Source organism: Mobula hypostoma, chromosome X1, assembly GCF_963921235.1.
Source record: "Mobula hypostoma chromosome X1, sMobHyp1.1, whole genome shotgun sequence".
Classification (NCBI taxonomy): domain Eukaryota; kingdom Metazoa; phylum Chordata; class Chondrichthyes; order Myliobatiformes; family Myliobatidae; genus Mobula; species Mobula hypostoma.
In genome coordinates, this window is record NC_086128.1 from 23,805,065 (window position 1) to 23,827,191 (window position 22,127).

Here is a 22,127-nt window from a genome sequence, read left to right on the forward strand (position 1 = left end):
TACATTTATTATCAAAGTATGTATACCATATACAACCTTGAGATTCATCTGCTTACAGGCAGCCACAAAACAAAGAAACCACATAGAACCCAATGTGCAAAATGAACAAATCGCGCAAACAACAAAAAAACATTCAGAACTAAAGTTCACGACAGTGATTCCATGGACACGAAATGAGTCATCACTACAGCCGGTCCAGGAGCCTGTTGGTTGCAGGCCACAGCCTCAGTTCAGTATAGCGACAAATAAACCTCGCCGAGCAACGAGCTGAACACCAACTGGCCCGTCCTTCACTTCTGCTCCAACACCCTGACCTTTTCAATCTGGCCCAATATTTAAGCTGGCCAAACTTCAGCCTATTTCTTGCTCTTGGATGCAGGCCTTGCCTCTTCGATACACTCTTGGGCCCGGGCCCCGCTGCCTCGATTCGGCCGGTAGTCAGCCTTCCAATCTGGTCTGGGTTTAAATCGGTCAAATATTGGCTCGTTCCTCAGTCTGGGGCCACAGCTGTGCCACCTCAACTCTGCTTCAGATCTGGTGCTTTGAATCAGCTCTGAGTCCACTCCAGCAATGGCCAAGCATTAGGTCGTTCCTCGCTCTTGCGCCTGGGCCCCACTGCTTTGACTTGGCATGTACATGCCATGCCACAGCCATCCTGCACCTTCGAGACTTCAGTTCACACCACAAAAATGCCAGATTATACAGGCAGTTCAAAAGCTCAACTCCGACAGGGAATTTACAGACTATTCATTGCAGTGATTGTTTTCCAGAAAAAAAAATGTGATTAATAGAGTAGTTAGTAGTTTTGTTTGCTGTCAGTAAGATGTCGCTGTGTTTCCCCAACACCATCTTAAACCGGGCTTGGCTCAACAGTTCCATGGTCATTATTATTAACCTGAATTTAACAATTGAAAGCTAATTTCCAACCATAAAAACCGAAAGTAAACAGCAGTATCAACAATGTGGTCTCTTCTGTAATGAAGACAGATTGGATGATGCTGTAAGTAAGATTTTCATCGCAGCTGTGCATATGACAATAAACTTGACTTTGACTGCTTTGTGGCATACCTATGTTCAGTCTGCAGGAGTGACCCCAACTTTCGCATTGCCTGCCTCGTTATCTCTCCATCTCAGTCCCTTTGGTCTTTCTGTATATTACAAAGGGGGATGTATGGGGTGTCAGGGAGGGGTAGCACCTCTGGTGGGGGAACATGTCACATCCTTTTCAGGGCTGTTGTCCACCTTTGGTCCCCACCTGGCACTCAGCTCTCACCTGTGGCTCCCCATAGCTGTTTGCATGCGACAGCGGCCACACCCTGGGCAACGCTTCGACAAGCCGGCTAAACCAGGTGAGGGTAGTCGACGGGTCTCAAACCCTCGGTGAGATGGGGAGTTGTCTATCCCAGCATGTGAAGACAGACTCCGGCGGATTGAGCAGACGAGACCAATGGAAGGTCAAGAAGGCGGTCTCTGCAAGCGTCGTGGAACGTGTGGAGCAGGACAAGACACAGAAGACGTTCTGGTCATCCACTGCGCCTAGTCCCATCTCCGGCCGTCTCGACTCTGTCTTGCCACTGGATCCAGATGGGAATTGGGAAGAGAGAGTGAGGCTGACACTGCGCAACTCTCCCTCACTTAAATCCAAATCACGCGCTAGTCTCGACACCATCATAATGGTGTTGAGGTCCTCATCAACATCAACGATGGACAAACAACAACAACGTTACAAAGAGGCATATCAAAATTTTCGGTAACAACACCTCATCTTGCACCTGGACAAAATGCAGCTTTTTGGATTCAACTTTGAATTCTCTAACTCTATGCAGCATGCTCTCATTACTTGTATCAGAATCAACCATTTCTGTCAGTAATATTGGATCAAGTTTTCTCTCCATCATGCAAACTAGCTTCCCCTGCATTGATTCCTTCTGCACTTCCCATTGCTTTGGGAAAATAGCTAACATAATCAAGGACCCTTACCACCCCGATCATTCTCTCTTCTTTCATGTCCCAGCCGACATAAGGTACAAACACCTGAAAACACACACAACCAGGCTCAAGGACGATATCTATCCCACTGTTATAAGACTCTTGAATGGACCTCTCATATGCTAAAGATGAAATCTTGATTTCTCAATCTACCTCAACTGGGCCCTTGTATATTATTGGTCTACCTGCACTGCACTTTCTCTTAACAATATTCTGCACACTGTTTAACCATTTGCTTCCTTGAGTAACTTATGTATGTCATAATCTATCTGGATGGCACACAAATAAAAGCCTTTCAAGACATATGACAATAATTAATCAGTACCAATCACAATTAAAGCCTGGCCTGCTGGATATGTCCCACACCCCTGCATTCAGCAAAACACACTGAGATAGGAGTGTAATCTGATTGTTACTGTCTACATTTACCCATTTAGTCTCACCCAGTCACAGATATTCCTTTTGTCTAATTGTCCACCCCATCTTCTCTGCAACTTAAAGCTAACTTGTTTCCTCTCTGTCCCAGTTTTGATGAAGGGTCTCTGACCTGAAATAGTAACTATTTTTTTCTCTCTCTCCACAGATACTGCTTACTGTTTGCAGCATTGTTCAACATTATTTCAGATTTCCAGCACCTCCTATTCTCTTGATTTTCCAGCTTGCTATGAAACCATCTAATCCCGCCCTCTCACTGCCGGCCAATGAAACCGCGTAATTGGCGGAAGTGGGGAGTTGGCATCGCTAGGGAGCGGGCTGGTCGGTGGGTTCGGGTTGTGCTCGCAGAAACCTTACACCTCCCTCCGTTCCTGGGTAGTAGGAGTACATTCCTGGGGCTTCTTTCTACTGTGTCGGCCACTCGGCTAACACTGACAGAGGTGTCGATGGGAGGGTCTCAGAGTGCGACGCTTCACGGCAACAGGACCAAAGGATTCCACGTCCTCCGGGTACGTAGGGTCGCTGGAGCGGGGAGCGGAGAGCGGGGCGGGTGGGGACGTTGGCTGAAGAGTAACCGGATCGGGGCGAGAACTCCTTAAATCGTCCAGCTTCTTCACAGCGATTTGTCTCCGGGTGGATGTGGACGTGCCAGTTATTATCCCGGGACAGTGTGGCTGCACACAGGACCCCCCCCCCCCACCCATTACCTCAAAATTGGGGTTTAGCTGTTATTTAATGACATCTCCTTTACACGAAGAATAATTCTGAAGGGATACCCCTCCCAATTGTGGGCTTTACCGAAGTTCTGTTTGGAGTCGGTCAGGGGTGATGTTGAAATGATTAGTTTATAATGAATGAGGTGAATGCCATATCAAGTTATTCGTTCCTTGAGGTCTAAGTGAGGAAGGAAATGACAAGGGTTCCACTTGTTTTTAATCCGAGGTTCTGGAAACTTCCATGTGGTATCGATGTGTGCCTATAATGTAAAATCATCAAATTTGTCAAATATACTTTCTCTATACATGTAATGCCAATATCTGTCTAATGTCTGTCATTTACCCTATGATGTTTGCCTTATTTTTTTTATTAACCATCTTGAGTAATAGTCTTGCCTTTTGCTCTGCCTTCACTTAGTTTTTTCAGTTGAATGAAGGTGCTGTGTAATGTTACTGCCAGATTACAAATATGTTCCCAGCTCATAATGAGTACGGAGTGGAATTTCTTGGTTGACTTTTGACTGTGTTATATTGGCAATAGTTCAGAAGATTACAGATGCAGCTGATAACTACATGTAGCTTAATTTAAAATGCCTCTTAATTTTAGCCAAAAAGGATGAAAATATATTGATGTGGTAATATCAATACAAGTGTTGCCCTACAGGCGTCCCAATTCCAAGTGTATATCAAAGACAGATGAAATGATAGATGCTTTTCTTTTTTTCTCCTTTTTAATTCAAAATGTATTGGAGCTATAAACATGTCATATAATCATAATGCAGTGGGGAGGAGGGGGTCATGCAGCTCATTCCAACTACTTGAGAGTTGTTTAATTAGTCTAATGCCTTTGGTATTAACTGAAGTTCTTTCAAATACATCCCAAAATGGTACAGCATAGAAGCCCAAATCATCCACAGTGTCTAGTTTTCCATATTAACCCCATCACCCAGCTCTTGCTCCATAGTCATCTATGCCTGAACAATTCACGTGTTCATCTAGAGACCTTAAATGCTGTCAGTGACCCATCTTCAACCACTCTCAGGCAATGTATTCCAGTTACTCACCACTCTGGTGAAGGAGGTTCCTCTCAAATCATCTCTAAATCTCTTTCCCCTTTACCAGAAACCTGTCCTCTAGTTTCTTGCAATCTATCCATTGTAACTATTTTATGTGTCTTAGGCGTGTAGCCTCTTAATCTATTCTGCTTCAGGGAAAACAGACCCTTGTACCTGAACTGCTGCATCCCAGATAACATCCTGGTGAATGTCCTCTGCACCCAACACAATCATTTCCTTCCTATACCTTCTTGCCCAGAACTGCATACGGTACTCCAGCTGAGGTCTGACGAAAGTTTTAAGTTGTAGCATAACCTTACTAATTCTGTATTCAGTGTTTTGACATACTAATGGAGATCAGTATCCCATATGTCTTCCTAATTACGTTGACTACCTATGTTGCCACCTTCAATGATCTGTGGACTTGTACTTCATGGTCCCTTTGTTCTTCTATATTCCATAAGACCCCACCATTCATGGTGTATGTGCTAGCCTCATTGGTACTTGAAAAATGCATCTCCTCACATTGGTCTGGATTAGACTCCATCATTCATTTTTCAGCACATTTCATCCTCATGTTAATATATTTTTGCAGCATATATATCCAGCTTCTCTTTGAAAATTGCAATTGGAACCACTTCAACCACCCATTTTTGTTCAGTTGTTTTCAAGACTCGCGTTTTGCTGGCTTGTTTAGCATTTATTGCCTATCCCTAATTTCCCTTGAGAGGGTGGGGAGAGTTGCTCCCTTGAATTGTTGAGGTCACTCTGGTGAAGGTATTCCCATAGCGCTATTGGGAAAAGAGTTCCAGGATGATAAAAGAACAGGAATATATTTCCAAATCAGGTTGGAAGGATACTTGCCTCTGTCCTTGGTGGCAGAGTCTGTGGATTTGGGGGTTGTTGGGTGTAGTGTGGATGATGTACACTGTCCTCTGGTGGTGGATGTTAACCAAGTGGCTGCTTTAACCTGCGGAGCTGAGTTTATTGAACATTGTTGAATCTAGGAAATTGGGGAGTGTTCTTTCTTAATCTTGTGATATGCGGATGGTGGATAGGCTTTGGTGACAGCCACTTGCTGTTCGATATCAGGCCTCTGACCTCTTAAATTTGTGTCTGGTTAATGGATGCCCTTGAGATGTTGATGGTTGGAGACAGTGATAATCTATTGAATGTTAAGATGGGTAGATAAACTTTCTCATGACACACAAGTGCCTAACAGAGTTGCTTGCCACTTATCATCCTGTGCCTGAATGTTGCTCAGGTCTTGCTGCGTACAATTATGGGCTGTTTCATTTACTGAAGAGCTCTGGATAGAATTGAACACCATGCAAAAATTAACAAACATAATCACTTCTGACCTTTGAAGTTCAAATAAATTTATTATCTCAGTTCATACAGTATATGTCACCATATACATGTAAGGGGTTTCTTTTTTTTAAATGTCACTGCGTAGTCTAATTAAAATGGCTTCTTTGTTATGTTATAATTGAAAGGGCTTCTTTTGTTACGTTAACTGCTGAGAAAGTCCTTCCTGTTAGCAGTTTGTTTGAATCACATTACTGATAAGAAGATGTTATGAACCAATTGCGATAGTTATGTTTTTGGTGTATCTGTAAGATATTGTATGCACGGGGTTTTGGGGCAGAAGGCGGGAGAGAGAGACGGGATGGACCAGGTGCTGTGAGCCCGCTAACAGGGTCGGACCCCGAGCAGAGCGTTCGGCGAGAAGAGGAGATGGAGACAGACTCGTGTGGAGCGTCTGGTCGACCACCGTTGTTGGTCCCCGGCGGCCGATTGAGGTGGTCCAATGGGTCGCAGGGTGAAGAGGGACCCTGAGCTCCAACTGTTTTTGCAGGAAGAGATTGAACTTTGATAAGTGTGATGCCTTTTATTTTCCTTTTATATTTTATTCTCTATTAATTATATAGTTCCAGTAATATCTATAAACTGTAAATCATTTAATCGTATCTGGTGTATTGTCTGTTATTTGGGCGGGGTGGGGTACATCACACAGCATCCACACAAACTTATTACCCAGTTTGGTGGGGCCGAGGGCTGTTTCCCGAGACGACAGCGAGCCGAGCGACCCTGAGGCTGGCCAGGGGGGCTACATACAACCCTGAGATTCGTTTTCTTGTGAGTGTACTTGGTAATTCCAAGAACCATAGTCGAATCAATGAAAGACAAAAAACACTGAGGCTGTCTACAAGAAGGGTCAGAGCCGTCTCTTATTTCCTGAGGAGACTGAGGTCCTTTAACATCTGCCAGACGATGCTGAGGATGTTCTACGAGTCTATGGTGGCCAGTGCGATCATGTTTGCTGTTGTGTGCTGGGGCAGCAGGCTGAGGGTAACAGACACCAACAGAATCAACAAACTCATTCGTAAGGCCAGTGATGTTGTGGGGATGGAACTGGACTCTCTCACAGTGGTGTCTGAAAAGAGGATGCTGTCCAAGTTGCATGCCATCTTGGTCAATGTCTCCCATCCACTACATAATGTACTGGTTGGGCACAGGAGTACATTCAGCCAGAGACTCATTCCACCGAGATGCAACACAGAGTGTCATAGGAAGTCATTCCTGCCTGTGGCCATCAAACTTTACAACTCCTCCCTTGGAGGGTCAGACACCCTGAGCCAATAGGCTGGTCCTGGACTTATTTCATAATTTACATATTACTATTTAACTATTATGGTTCTATTACTATTTATTATTTATGGAGCAACTGTAACGAATTTCCCCCGGAATTAATAAAGTATGACTATGACTGCACCCAGCAGGGTGGACAAACAGCCAATGTGCAAAAGACGGCAAACTGTGCAAGTACAAAAGAAAAATAATTAATAAATGAGCAATAAATATCAAACATGAGATGAAGAGTCCTTGAAAGCAAGTCCATAGGTTGTGGGCACAGTTGAGTGATGGGCAAGTGAAGCTGAGTGAAGTTATCCCCTCTGGTTCAAGAGCCTGATGGTTGGGGGTAATAACTGTTCTTGAACCTGGTGTGCGAGTCCTGAGGCACCTGTACCACCTTGATGGCAGTAGCGAGAAGAGAGCATGACCTGGATGGTGGAGGTCTCTAATGATGGATGCTGCTTTCCTGCGACAGAGTTCCATGTAGATGTGTTCAGTAGAAGGGAGTGCTTTACCTGTGATGGATTGGGCCATATCCACTACTTTTTGGAAGATTTTCCATTCAGGGGCACTGGTGTTCTCCTATCAGACTGTGATGCCACTAGTCAATATATTCTCCACTACACGTCTATAGAGGTTTGTCAAAGTTTTAGATATTATGCCAAATCTTTGCAAACTTCTAAGGAAGTGGAGGCATTGCCGTGCTTTCTTTGTAATTACACTGGTGTGCTGGGCCCAGGACAGGTTCTCTGAAATAATAACTGAGGAATTTAAAATTGTGGACTGGCTCATGGACCTCTGATTTCCTCCTTCTGAAGTTAATAATTAGCTCTTTGGTTTTGATGACATTGAGTGAGATGATGTCGTAGCACCATTCAGTCAGATTTTCAGTCTTCCTCCTATATGCTTATTCATCACCACCGTTAATTTGGTCAACAACAGTGGTGTCATCAGCAAACTTAAATATGGCATTGGAGTTGAGTTTAGCCACGCAGTCATAAGTGTAAAACGAGTAGATCGGGGGCCTAAGCGCACAGTCTTGTGGTGTGCCTGTACTGATGGGGATTGTGGAGCAGCTAGTGTTTCCGATCTGAACTGACTGGGGTCTGTAAGTGAGGAAATTAAGAATCCAATTGCACAAGGAGATATTGAGGCCAAGGTCTTGAGGCTTATTGATTAGTTTTGAAGGGATGATAGTATTGAATGCAGAGCTGTAATCAATAAAGAGCATCCTAATGAATGCACCTTCATTGTCCAGATGTTCCAGGGTTGAGTGAAGAGCCAATGAAATGGGATCCACTGTGGACCTGTGGTGCTGGTAGGCAAAATGGAGCAGATCAAAGTCACTTCTCCGGCAGGAGTTGATGTGTTTCATCATGAACCTCTCCAAATACTACTTCACAGTAGATGCAAGTGCTACTGGATGATAGTCATTGAGACAGGTTGCTACATTCTTCTTAGGCCTGATTGAGGCCTGCTTGAAGCAGGTGGGAACCTCAAACTGAGGTTAAAGATATCTGTGAGCTCTCCAGCCAGTTGATCAGCACAGGTCTTTCATACTCGGCCAAGTACCCCATCTGGGCTGGATGCTTTCTGTGGGTTTACCCTCCTGAAAGATGAGTGACTCTCATGTCACCCGCAGAGACTGAAATCACAGAGGCATTGGGGGCTGTGATTTCCTCCATATTTGACGGTCAAAGTGAGTATAGAGGGTATTAAACTAATCTAGAAGCAAAGCCCTGTTGTCACCTAAATTGCTTGATTTAACTTTGTAAGAGGTAATAGCATTTAAGCCCTGCCACAGCTGTCAATCATCCTTCATTGATTAAAGTTTAGTCTGGACTTGCCACTTTGTCCGTGAGATGACTTTCTGGAGATCATACCTTGGTCTCTTTTTTTTTTTAACTTGATCGTCAGACCTGAATGCCTCTCTGATCTGGCCGTCAGCAGATTGGATCTCCTGGTTCATCCAGGACTTCTGGTTGTGGAAGACTGGATTATTTTGTGGGGACACACTCATTTATGACTTTTTTTTATAAAGTCTGTGAGAACCATGGTGTATTCATTCAGAGCCACTGATGAGTCCTTGAACATGGCTCAGTTCACCGACTTGAAGCAATCCCATAGCCACTACTGAGACTCCCAAAACCACCTCTTCATTGTCCTTGTCTCTAGAGCCTTTCTCTGTAGCCTCTGACTGTATGCAGGTAGGAGAAGGACAGATTTCTGGGCATGGAATGGTAGTCATTCCTTATCATAGTATAGCAGTGATCTAATGCGTTGGGACCTACGCTACAGGTCGCATGCTGATGGAACTTGGTCATAGATTTCTTCAAACAAGCCTGGGACTTCAAACAGGCTTGTTTGAAAAAATCTATGCCCAATTACCATCAGCATGTAACATGGTTGGAAGTCCCCAACTATGATTTGAAATGCGTTGGATCGTGACGGCCGCATGTAGTCATGTATCTCAAGTACCTGATTACAGTCTTGTTGTGAAAGGAAGGTCACTGATGAAGCAGATGAAGATTGTTTGTCCCAGATTCTGTTCTGAGGAACACCTGCAGTGATGTCCTGCATCTGGGGTGATTGACCTCCAATGACCACAAACAGTCTTTTGTGTGACGTATGACTCCAACCATTGGAGCATCCATTGACTTCAACTTCCCGGGCTTCTGGATGGCACATTCAATTAAGTACAGCCTTAATGCTAACATCAGTTACATTAAGCTCTATTGGCTTGTATTGGAGCAAGATTGTGATGGGGTCTGCAACTAAGAGTCAGTTTGGGTTTTGACAGGATTGTCGGTGAGCTAGTGAGTAATTCCTGTTTGACAGCACTGCCTTCTGTCACTTTAAGGCTGGGGAAGATGGGATGTGTTGGGGGAATTTTGCTGAATTGAACTTGCACTGTTTTTGCACAGTTCATTTGTGATCATACCAATTCACTTTTTTTGAAAAAAATGCTTTTTCTCTCATCTTGTCCCGTGTTTGCCATAACAATGGCAGTTTATGAAGACAGCCACGAAGAGCAGCATCGTGTTGCAACGAGACTGGGCCAGTCACTAAGCTCTTGCCAAGGTTGTCCATGTGCTAAAAATACATCAAAAACAACTTTTAAAAAGTTAAATTCTATTAATGGGACTTCAATTTAATTATTTCTTTGTGTGACATTTTAGGTTTTCTATTTCCTCAGCAAAGGACGCTGAGCGTATTATAGCAATTGAAACCTTAGAAATGATGGAATAACTTTGCAAGCTGTATGATGTGTTGTTGCTGGAGTAATTCTTGGTCTATAATTGGGCCTTTGCTCCAAAAATTATTGACTTGTTAGGTATGTGATTCTGCAGTGGTGTAGTATTTAATCTTTATTTGCTCATACTTCCTTGCACATCCCTAAGATCTTGTGCCATGCCTTTTGAACCTCAGATGCAAAAGTTATTGCTATCATGTTTCAATTGTCCTTCATGTTAATGGAGGATTTGTTGGTAGCTCAAGTAGAGGTTGTGGACTGATTGCTTTGTAGTTTTCAATGAACCTCAATGAGATTTTGTTCCTCTTTGGCCCCCTTTCCACTGGTACCACTAGTTGTCAATCTCATTGCTTACTGCTGGGCATTATTGGTGCTGAATGCCCACTAGATTTCCTGTGTAAGTATTGCACTTCAAGAATAACTCATTTTGTGAAGTACTCTTGAAATATTTTAATTACTTCATGAAGTGTTGTAATTAAAATGTATTTAAATATATTCTGTTCATTTAGTTGGGGAACTATGAAGGTTTCCTGTTGGATTACTGTAACCTGAACAATGAAGCCATTGTGCAGAACAGATCGGAATAGTATTATGTCAAATGGGCATAAAAACTGTATATAGTTTTTCAAGAGGATGTGTAACCTTTTATAAAACTCAAGAATTTAATCATAAATTAATATCTTTAATCATAAACTGGAACTGTCAGTGGAATTCCAACGCTCTCTTGTGTTGCAGTATATTCACACAAGGAGCAGTATTAGACTGGATGTGGAGTTTGACTTTTCAACAGACTGGAGGTGGAGGGTTAAATTTATCAAAGCTGGTAAGTTTCTTTGTTTTGCAGTTGTCCTGAGATGAGGAACAACACACCCCAGGCTTAATGCCAAGTGGAATATTCCTGTGTGGATTTGATTTCCTCTTACTGGAAGATTGGGTGAGAAAAGAAAGTGCCTTTTATTCCAGAGTTTTCTCCCATACCCACCTTCCCCAAAATAGAATTGTGGTTCGAGGGCATCATTGAACCCAGAGTGTCTGAGGTAGCTGATGAGTAAAAAGTGTTCAGCTGATTTGTACTTCACACTCAGTTGAGGTTGAATTGAAAGACACATTTGTGCCTCTTGAGTGGCTATTTTAAAGGTGGATGAGCCAGTTGTGGTTCAGAGGATAATAATTATCTCTGAGTTTAAAAAAAACAAATGGTGGAAACATTATGCTTAATGCTACCTCGGGCTGTATTTTTATCCTTTCAATCTTGCACTGGTGTCGTTAAATTTAATTTGGACATGTGCAAGATGCATAATTTATGTTAATTTAAGCTAGTGTTAAATTAGTTTAAATTAATTGTCCTCTTGTAATATTCTATGCTATTGGTGCAAAAAGCTGATTTTCATAGCATTTACATGGATGCTTATGGCAACAAGAGGCTTGCATTTGAGCAGTCAGTAATCGGACAGCATCTTCGAAAGAAATAGAGTAAGCGTTCTTATGAAGGGTGTTTGACCTGAAATGTTAACTCAGTTTCTCCACAGATTCTGCCTGACCTCAGTGTTTTCAGCATTATTTCTGTTTCAGATTTTCTGCATCCATAGTTTGTTCATTTTCAATTGCTTATATCCTAATCTAGAATGACATTTCTTGAAATACTGTGAAGTGGACAAGACTCTCAATGATAATCACAGAAAAGACATTGTCACTATCTTGCTGCACCTTTGACTTGTCTTTCCTTTATTGCAACAATGACTACACTTCAAAAAAAATGGCTTTCATTGTTTGTAAAGTGCTTCCTGAAACAGAGATTACAAAAGGTTGCTATACAAATACAAGAATGACTTGCTTTCCAGATTTTTAGCCACTTTCCTGTCCTGAAGAAAGAGGATTGTTTCTCCCCTAATATAGTAGGAGACATTTTGTTGCACAGAAGTGAGCAATCAGCTGTGCCTAAGGGCTGACCAGGGAAATATGGGCTTTTCATCCTTGAAAAGGGTGATTGTGATATGCAGTGGTCCTTTTGTATTTGTTTGATATCTCATCTGGTTTTAGGTTAGTTAACATTTTGCATCTGCTGGCCTGCTTTTACGTTTGGATTAGAGAACCAGTAGGCATGCTGGGTGCTCCTGTTATACAGATTTTGAAAGAGTAAAGGCTTGGGATTGGCTCTACACATTTGCATAACCTAAAACAGGATCACTTATCTCAATAGCTATGCTCTAGAGGCACATTATCACTGAGTGCTTTTCCTTTGCATGACCCCAAATTTAATTACTGTAAATTTTGTGACACTGAAATGATGGCAACCTGTTTTTTTAATATACATTACAATGGTCATTTAAGAGTATTTGTCTATTCAATGTTTTTATGTGGGTTGCTCTGTCAAGTGACAAAAAATACACTGTAAAGCTTTTTTGTAACTCCCCTTTTATAAAAATCTTTGTGGTATCAAATTGGGTTGAGAATTGCTATTTTAGTTTGTGTACAGTGGCATCTGTTCTCAAAGCCTGCACATGTTTATGCTGGTGAGGAGTTCGGGTTGGGAGGTGCTGCTGTTAGACTTGGGAGAATTTTCTTGTCGATTTTGATCACACATTAAGGGATAGAGAACTTATCAGTAATAGTGTATGGTAAACCTTTGTCACTTTCAAATTAAGTGGATTTGTGAAGTATAGATTCTACTATAGAGTAGGGGTAGCATTGAGGGAATCTTGGATCACTGAACCATTTTGATCTAGTTACAGAAAACTGCATTTGGTGGTCAGTGTAAATTTTCAACACTTTCACTTCTCCAATCTGTTACAATGCTTAATGATTTTTGAGAACAATGCTCTATTATTTGGCAATATCTGTTTAAAAATGGGATTTCAGAAGCATAATTAAAGATGTCTTTGCCAGTTCCTGTAGATTTTGGGGTTTGCTATGCCAACAAGGATTCCTTCCAATGTTTAAGCCATTGCACCTGTCTCCATCTTTGGACTAAAGCAGCAAGCAATGTATGTGCATTCATCAGATTATCTTTTGATTAATTTGTTATATCCACTTTCATGGGCTTGGAGGAAGGTTGATTGTCTTGTTCAATGACTGAACTTATGATTGGTTGCTAAAATTCAAATGGATAAAGCCTTCTGTGATCTTTGATCTCAATTTTCATGCAGATGTGATAACAGGGCTGGGAAAAGATCCATTTGCCAATTATCCCAGGGCAATTTATCTTTGTTTTGGTGACATTGGAAAATATGTGAGTTTGCCAGCCTGCCAGTATTCAATTTTCACTCGTTCTCTGATCTATTGTGTACTTTCTCTTTCAACCTTTGCCACTGACTGTTTTAAAAATAATTGATATACTATGATCTCCATTATCCCAAGCTGAATTTCTGCTGGCTACTTACCTTCAGGTGGTGTTCTGGAAATAAGACTAATCGGTGTCTCTTCCTAAAAGAGGGATTTCACAGACCTTGTAGCTCCTTGCACAACACAGAAGTCCAACACCCAGATATACCCTGTATTCTCCCATGAACAAGAATATCTTTTTTTTTGGAGAACTGTTGGTTTGCACTGCACTCTGTTGTCTTGCCTTATCTTTTCTATAGTAGTGCCCAAGAGAGCACCCCCATCCGACTGATTCTCTGTCTCGTTTTCCTATACCCCCTGCAACTGGCTTGCATGTCTTTAAGCAGCTCTTTTCCTCTTACCAGGACTAGGAGGTAAGCATGGCATGTGGAGGGAAGCCAGAGTACTTGATGGAATTCTCATAGTCACAGGAAGAGTGTGCAAACCTTACACACATAGCAACCAGTGTCAGGACTGAACCTGGGTACCTGCAGATCAGAGGTCGCAGCATTAACTGCTGCACTACCGTGCCACGTTACTTTTTTCAAGAACGTGAACTAGGTCCTGGAGTTGGTCATCCAGCTTGTTGAGCCTTTCGGTAAGATCATGACTGATTCTGTGGCTTGTCCAACAAATTTTTTGATCTCGGTGTTGAATATACCCTGTATCCACGGTGCTTTGAGGTAGAAAGTTACGAAGATTACAGTCCATTATTTAAAAAAAAAATTCTTGCCTTGATCCTAATTTGCTAGCCATATTTTGAGACTGTCCTGCCTTACCTTAAACTGCCTGGCTAGAGGAAATGGCCTCTATCTACCTACTCAGTTGCCTTCAGAATTTTCTCGATGAAATTGGCAGCTACTCCAATTCGGTGAGAATTTTCTGAAATGTTGTTATCTCAATATTAATTAGGTAACTCGTGACAGCTTTTGGTCTGTGCCCAGAAACTTGGTCTTGTGTAAGTGTTGGAATCTGCTGTCTACTTGAGGTCTGCTCGAGTTGCTTTAATGCTCTGGTGAGATGCTGCATTTCTTCTTTTGCACCCTCTTGTTAACTTGGGCAATGCAACTAAAAACAAGGAATTAGAGCATTAGCAGCAATGAATTTCCTAGCTTTCAGTTGCTGGATAGGCTTGGAGACAAGTAGCTGAATTGAAGTGTTTATGAAGGCAGAGATACTTCTGTAATAGATATGGTCTTATCTGAAGCACAAGACTTAGAAGCAGAATTAGGCCACTCAGCCCATTGAGTCTGCTCTGCCATTCCATCACAGCTGATTTATTATCTCTCAAAGCCATTCTCCTGCCTATCCCTGTAACCTATGACGCACCAACTAATCAAGAACCTATCATTCTCTGCTTTCAATATACCCAATGACTTGGCCTCCACAGCCATCTGTGGTAATGAATTCCACAGATTCGCTACGCTCTGGCAAAAGAAATTTCTCCTCATCTCTGTTCTAAATGGATATCCCTAGTCAGAGGCTCTGCCCTCTAGTCTTAGATTCCCCACTATAGGAAACAACCTCTCCATGTCCGCTCTATCCAGGCCTTTCAATATTCAATACAAAATGTACTGCTACTGAAGCTGTAAAGATTTAGAACTAATCAGTCTTTAAAATGTTATTTTGTTTGAACAGGTACAGGAGAACTCCCCGGGATACTGGGCTGGGCTGGAACCATTCTTTGATTTTATCATTTCAGCTGGTGATAAGAGGCTGGTGAGTTTGTTCTTGATATTTCTGCATCCATTTGGTGGTTAATACTTGAGCATTTTTGCCTCCGTGATCAGCTGATTTTTCTAGCAAGAATCAACATCAAGAAAGGGGGGAATCTATATTTGAAGTCTTCTTGTACCCTTTCTGAGGAGTAATTATTGCTTTCAGTTACAGATTTCTGTTTCTGTGTAATTCCCTGCTGTAGTTTTGTCCATTCACTTTGTTATCATTGTTCAAATGAGGTGACATTTTATATGGATTATTGCAACCTTCCTGATATGTCTCCAAAATAAGTGGCACTGTACTTCACATCATGAATCCCCTCTGATATTACTTAACTCAGCTTGCAGCACTGATTTTGTGGCTCATGCCTTATGACTGTGTCGCTGCCTACTATAACCCCTCAATCTACCCTGAAAGTCTCTGAACTCCTCCCATCTTTGTGACACAAATAAATGCTAAAATCAGAATCGGTGTCAGATTTAATATCACCAGCATATGTTGTGAAATGTGTTAACTTTACAGCAGTAGTACAATGAAATTCATAATAAATATAGAGGGAAAAAACTGAGTTGCATTAAGTGTGTGTGTATATGTATGTGTGTATATATATATATATATGTGTGTGTGTATATGTGTTTATATGTGTGTGTGTATATGTGTTTATATGTGTGTGTATATGTGTTTATATGTGTATGTATATGTATGTATATATGTGTGTGTGTATATATATATATATATATATAGTATGTATGTGTCTATTAAGTATTTAAGTTATTATAAGTAGTGCAAAAGAAACCAGAAATCTTAAAAAAAAAAGTAGTGAGGTATTGTTCCATGGGTTCAATATCCATTTAGAAGTTGGATGGCAGAAGGAAAGAAGCTGTTCCTGAATTGTTGATTGTGTGCCTTCAGGCTTCTGTACCTCCCTTCTGAAGGTAACAATGGTGGGGGTCCTTAATGATGGACGCCCCCTTCCAAAGGCACTGCTCCTTGAAGATGTCTTGGATACTATGTGTGCTAGTATTCATGATGGAGCTGACTAATTTTACAAGTTTCTGCAAATTCAGTCTTGTGCAGACTCAGCCCAAAATGTCGATTGTGCTCTTTTTCATAGATGCTGCCTGGCCTGCTGAGTTCCTCCAGCATTTTGTGTGTTGCTTGGATTTCCAGCATCTACAGATTTTCTCTTGTTTGTGGATGGTTGTATCATGAGCAAATTTATAGATGCTGTTCGAGCAATGTCTGGCCACACAGTCATGGGGGTAGAGAGAATAGAGCAGTAGGCTAAGCACACATCCCAGTGGAACACCAGAGTTAATTGTCAGCAAGGTGGAAATTTTATTTCCAATCCACACAGATTGTAGTCTTCCAGTTAGGAAGTCGAGGATCCAGTTGCAGAGGGAGGTACAGAGGCCTAAGTTCTGTAGCTTTTCGATCAGGACTGTAGGCATGATGGTGTTAAATGCTGAGTTTTTGTCAATTAACAGCATCCTGACATAGATGTTTGCATTATCCTGGTGATGCAAGACTGTGTGGAGAGCCATTTAGATGGTGTCTACTGTAAACCTATTATGGCGAAAGGCAAATTGCAGTGGATCCAGGTCCTTCCTGTAAAACCTGTATTCCTGGCTGGATTTCAACCAACAGATTATTTGATTTGGTCAGGCAGTAGTACTATATTTGCATCTTTTGCACTCTTAATGGTAAATTGCCTTTTTGTCATTTTGGGAGAGGATGGAACGGGAGGGTAAGGATCCCTTTAGGGCTCCTGAGTACCATTTTTTTTAAACAAATGGACAGAGTACTCAACCTGTCTGGTTTTGGGGAAGGAAGAGGGGAAGATGGCAGAGAAGGCGTGCTGAGTGCTTGTAGCTGAGGGAAAATTAGGAGTTACCTCAATGCTATCTGTGGTTGGGGTAAGGGATGAAAGATACTTGATTGGTACTGCTGACTACCAGCAACACCCATTAGCACGTTTCCTTGCAGACTGTAAAACAAAGAAAGTATTCATTCTTGTTTCTTTTCCATTTCAATAGGTCAGCACTGTAAAATAATCAAAATGGTTCAGTGCAGTTCTGCATATCTTGGCTGTCAAAATCTCACCACCTAATTTGTGAGGCTTCTGATACAAAATCTGGCTTTATGGGTCCAAATTTCCCACGGCGCATTCACTCTGGAAATTTGTTTCACAATGCTGCACTAGAAAGAGGCAGAGAAGAATTGTCGATATTCTTGCTGTGGTGTTTGGCATGCATGGTTTCATCACTATAAAAAAAGTACACTTAATATTAATTAACGATTCCTGGAGCAACAATGAAGTGAACTTGGCTCACAGAGGAGCTCTGCAGCTTTACTGCTATACTCATTCCTTGTGTGGCAGAGATGTGTTACTCAAGGATTAGATTTTTCTTGTGGGCTGTTGAAATAGCTCACAGCACTATTGCAACCATATTTTGTACATCTCCATATTTCATCTCTCTACTCACCAGCATAGCATGTTAGTGTTAATTTTTACTTTCCCATCTTTCCTTACAGATGATAGGATACAGTTCCACCGATGCAAGCAATTATTGATGCATTGTCTAACAGGTTGCTTGTTTTGCACATGTAAATTGGCAATCTACCCATACAATGGGCTTGAACTCCCCATTCTTGTAAATAACACCATAGAATGTTTAACAACCTACTGTTGCAGGCAGACATTTTAAAAACATAGAAACAGAAAACCTACAGCACAATACAGGCCCTTTGGCCCATAATGCTGTGCCAAACATGTACGTACTTTAGAAATTACCTCAGGTTACCCATAGCCCTCTATTCTTCCAAGATCCATGTACTTATCCAGAGTCTCTTAAAAGACCCTATTGTATCTGCCTCCACCACTGTCACCAGCAACCCAATCCATGCACTCATCACTCTCTGCATTTTTTAAAAAAAAACAACTTGCCCCTGACATCTCCTCTGAACCTACTTCCAAGCACCTTAAAACTGTGCCCTCACGTGTTAAGCCATTTCAGCCCTGGGAAAACGTCTCTGACTATCCACACGGTCAATGCCTCTCATCATCTTATACACCTCTATCAGGTCACCTCTCGTCTTCTGTCGCTCCAAGGAGAAAAGGCCAAGTTCACTCAACCTATTCTCATAAGGCTTGCTTCTTAATCCAGGCAACATCCTTGTAAATCTCCTCTGCACTCTTTCTATAGTTTATACATCCTTCCTGTAGTGAGGTGACTAGAACTGAGCACAGTACTCCAAGTGGGGTATGACTGGGGTCCTGTATAGCTGTAACATTACCTCTCGGCTCTTGAACTCAATCCCACGTTAATGAAGGCCAATGCACTGTATGCCTCTTTAACCACACAGTGAACTTGCACAGCAGCTTTGAGTGTCCTATGGACTCGGGCCCCAAGATCCCTCTGATCCTCCACACTGCCAAGAGTCTTACCATTAATACTATATTCTGCCATCATATTTGACCTACCAAAATGAACCACCTCACACTTATCTGGGTTGAACGCCATCTGCCACTTCTCAGCCCAGTTTTGCATCCTATTGATGCCCTGCTGTAACATCTGACAGCCCTCCACACTATCCACAACACCCTCAATCTTTGTATCATCAACAAATTTCCAAACCTATCCCTCCACTTCCTCATCCAGGTCATTTATAAAAATCGCAAAGAGAAGGGGTCCTAGAACAGATTCCTGAGGCACAGCACTAGTCACTAACCTCCATGCAGAATATGACCTGTCTACAACCAATCTTTGCCTTCTGTGTGCAAGCCAATTCTGGATCCACAAAGCAAGGTCTCCTTGGATCCCATGCCTCCTTACTTTCTCAATAAGCCTTGCATGGGGTACCTTATCAAATGCCTTGCTGAAATCCATATATACTACATCTACTGCTCTACCTTCATCAATATGTTTAGTAACATCCTCAAAAAATTCAATCAGGCTCATAAGGTACGACAAAGGAAATTGCCAAGGTCCTTTTCCATAGTGAATACTGAAGCAAAGGCATTAAGTACCTCTGTTATCTCCTCTGGTTCCATACACACTTTTCCACTGTCACACTTGATTGGTCCTATTCTCTCATATCTTATCCTCTTGCTCTTCACATGCTTGTAGAATGCCTTGGGGTTTTCCTTAATCCTGCTCGCCAAGGTCTTCTCATGGCCCCTTCTGGCTCTCCTAATTTCATTCTTAAGCTCCTTCCTGCTAGCCTTATAATTTTCCAGATCTCTATTGTTACCTAGTTGTTTGTTGGTTTTTTTTGAACCTTTCATAAGTTTTCTTGACTAGATTTTCAACTGCCTTTGTACACCATGGTTTCTGTACCCTACCATCCTTTCCTTGTCTCATTGGAATGTACTGATGCAGAATGCCACGCAAATGTCCCCTGAACATTTGCCACATTTCTGCCGTACACTTCCCTGAGAACATCTGTTCCCAATTTATGCTTCCAAGTTCCTGCCTGATAGCTTCATATTTCCCCTTACTCCAGTTAAACTCTTTCCTAAATTGTCTGTTCCTGTCCCTCTCCAATACTATGGTAAAGGAGATAGTATTGTGATCACTACCTCCAAAATGCTCTCCCACTGAGACCTGACACCTGACCAGGTTCATTTCCCAGTACCATTTCAAGTACAGCCTCTCCTCTTGTAGGCTTATCTACATATTGTGTCAGGAAATCTTCCTGAACACACTTAACAAACTCCACCCCATTTACACGAACATGAGGAAATCTGCAGATGCTGGAAATTCAAGCAACACACATAAAAATTGCTGGTGAACGCAGCAGGCCAGGCAGCATCTCTTGGAAGAGGTACAGTCAACGTTTCGGGCCGAGACCCTTCGTCAGGGCTAACTAAAAGAAGAGCTAGTAAGAGATTTGAGATGGGGAAGGGGAGAGCTGAAATGATAGGAGAAGACAGGAGGGGGAGGGATGGAGCCAAGAGCTGGACAGGTGATTGGCAAAAGGGATATGAGAGGATCATGGGACAGGAGGCCTAGGGAGAAAGAAAAGGGGGAGAGGATGGGCAAGGAGTATAGTGAGAGGGACAGAGAGAGAAAAAGGAAGTGTGTATAAATAAATAATGGATGGGGTACGAGAGGGAGGTGGGGAATTAGCGGAAGTTTGAGAAGTCAATGAACCCCATCTAAACCCCTTGCTCTAGGGAGATGCCAGTCAATATTGGGGAAATTAAAATCTCCCATCATGACAACCCTGTTATTACTGCACCATTCCGGAATCTGTCTCTCTATCTGCTCCTCAATGTCCCTGTTAGTATTGGGGGGGGGGGGGGTGTGTGTGTGGAAAAAAAACACCCAGTAGAGTTAGTGACCTCTTCCTGTTTCTAACTTCCACCCACAGAGACTCAGTAGATAATCCCTCCATGACTTTCCTCCTTTTCTGCAGTTGTGACACCATCTCGGATCAGCAGTGCCACGGCCCCACCTTTTTTGCCTCCCTCCCTGTCCTTTCTGAAACGTTATAGCCTGGCACTCTTAAGTAACTATTCCTGCCCCTGAACCATCCATGCCTCTGTAATGGCCACATCATAGCTCCAGTACTGATCCATGCTGTAAGCTTATCCACTTTGTTCATACTCCTTGCATTAAAATACACATCTCAAACCAGTCTGAGCGCATCCCTTCTCTATCACTTGCCTGTCCTTCCTCTTACTCTGCATACAAGCTTTCTCTATTTGTGAGCCAACCGCGCCTTCCTCCATCTCTTCAGTTTGGTCCCCCCCCCCCCACCCCCACCAGTTCTAGTTTAAACTCTCCCCAGTAGCTTTAGCAAACCTCCCTGCCAGGATATTGATCTCCCTGGGATTCAAGTGCAACCTGTCCTTTTTGTACAGGTTACACCTGCCCCAAAAGAGGTCCCAATGATCCAGAAATCTGAATCATTGCCCCCTGCTGCAAACCCTCAGCCACGCATTTATCCTCCACCTCACTCTATTCCTATACTCACTGTTGTGTGGCATATGCAGCAATCCCAAGATTACTACCCTTGTGGTCCTGCTCAGCTTCTTTCCTAACTCCCTGTAGTCTGTTTTCAGGACCTCCTCCCTTTTCCTACCTATGTCGTTGGTACCAATATGTACCATGACCTCTGGCTGTTCACCTTCCCACTTAAAGATATCATGTATACAATCAGAAACATCCCAGACCCTGGCATCTGGGAGGGAAACTACCATTAATGTTTCTTTCCTGTGTCCACAGAATCGCCTGTCTGACCCCTTAACTATAGAGTCTCCTATCACTGCTGCCATCCTCTTCCTTTCCCTACCCTTCAGAGCCACAGGGCCAGACTCTGTGCCAGAGGCGTGGCCACTTTTGCTTCCCCCAGGTAAGTCCTCCCCAACAGTACTCAAGCAGGAGTACTTATTGTTAAGGGGGACAACCATTGGGGTACTCTCTAGTATCTGACTCTTGCCCTTCCCTCTCCTGACTGTTACCCACTTATCTGTCTCCCAAAGCCCCAGTGTGACTCCTTGCCTATAGCTCCTATCACCTCCTCACTTTCCCTGACCAGACAAAGGTCATCAAGCTGCATCTCCAGTTCTCTAACCCGGTCCCTAAGGAGTTGCAGCTCAACGCACCTGGCACAGATGTGGCTGTCCGGAAGGCTAGGAGTCTCCCAGACATCCCACATCTGATACCCAGTACAGAACACTGGCCTCGCAGACATACTTTCTATTCCTATTCTTCACAAGTAACTTACCTTGCCTTGACCAGTTATCGCCGAAGCCCCGTTGAGTCAAAACCCTCCGACTGACTCCCTCTACTCAGTCGCCTGCTCTTTAAAGCTGTCTTTTTAAATTCTTCCCGCCCGTCTAACTCACTGATGTCCGTGCACCTGTGCAGTCATGCCTCGATCAAACCACTGAAGAAAAAATGCTCTCCTTTTAAATTCTTTAGGTTTCAACTTCTGATCAGGAGTGGCAAAGCTCTGATGCTGCAGCATTGAAATTTGTTTGCTTCGTGGATA

At 42.7% G+C, this 22,127-nt stretch overlaps 1 protein-coding gene across 3 annotated transcripts in view; it reads left to right on the forward strand.

The window, feature by feature from the left end:
• Positions 1–2,738: 2,738 nt before the first annotated feature.
• The window catches only part of LOC134340298 (Golgi reassembly-stacking protein 2-like), a 62,755-nt gene continuing 43,366 nt past the window's right edge, over positions 2,739–22,127 (forward strand). For all 3 annotated transcript variants that reach the window (XR_010016516.1, XM_063037362.1, XM_063037364.1), the window contains exons 1-2: positions 2,739–2,933; positions 15,045–15,125. Coding sequence is in view for 2 of the 3 variants with exons in the window: in XM_063037362.1 (XP_062893432.1) it covers positions 2,871–2,933; positions 15,045–15,125 (144 nt within the window). In the remaining variant the exon portion in view is untranslated. The remainder of the gene's footprint in view (positions 2,934–15,044; positions 15,126–22,127) is intronic.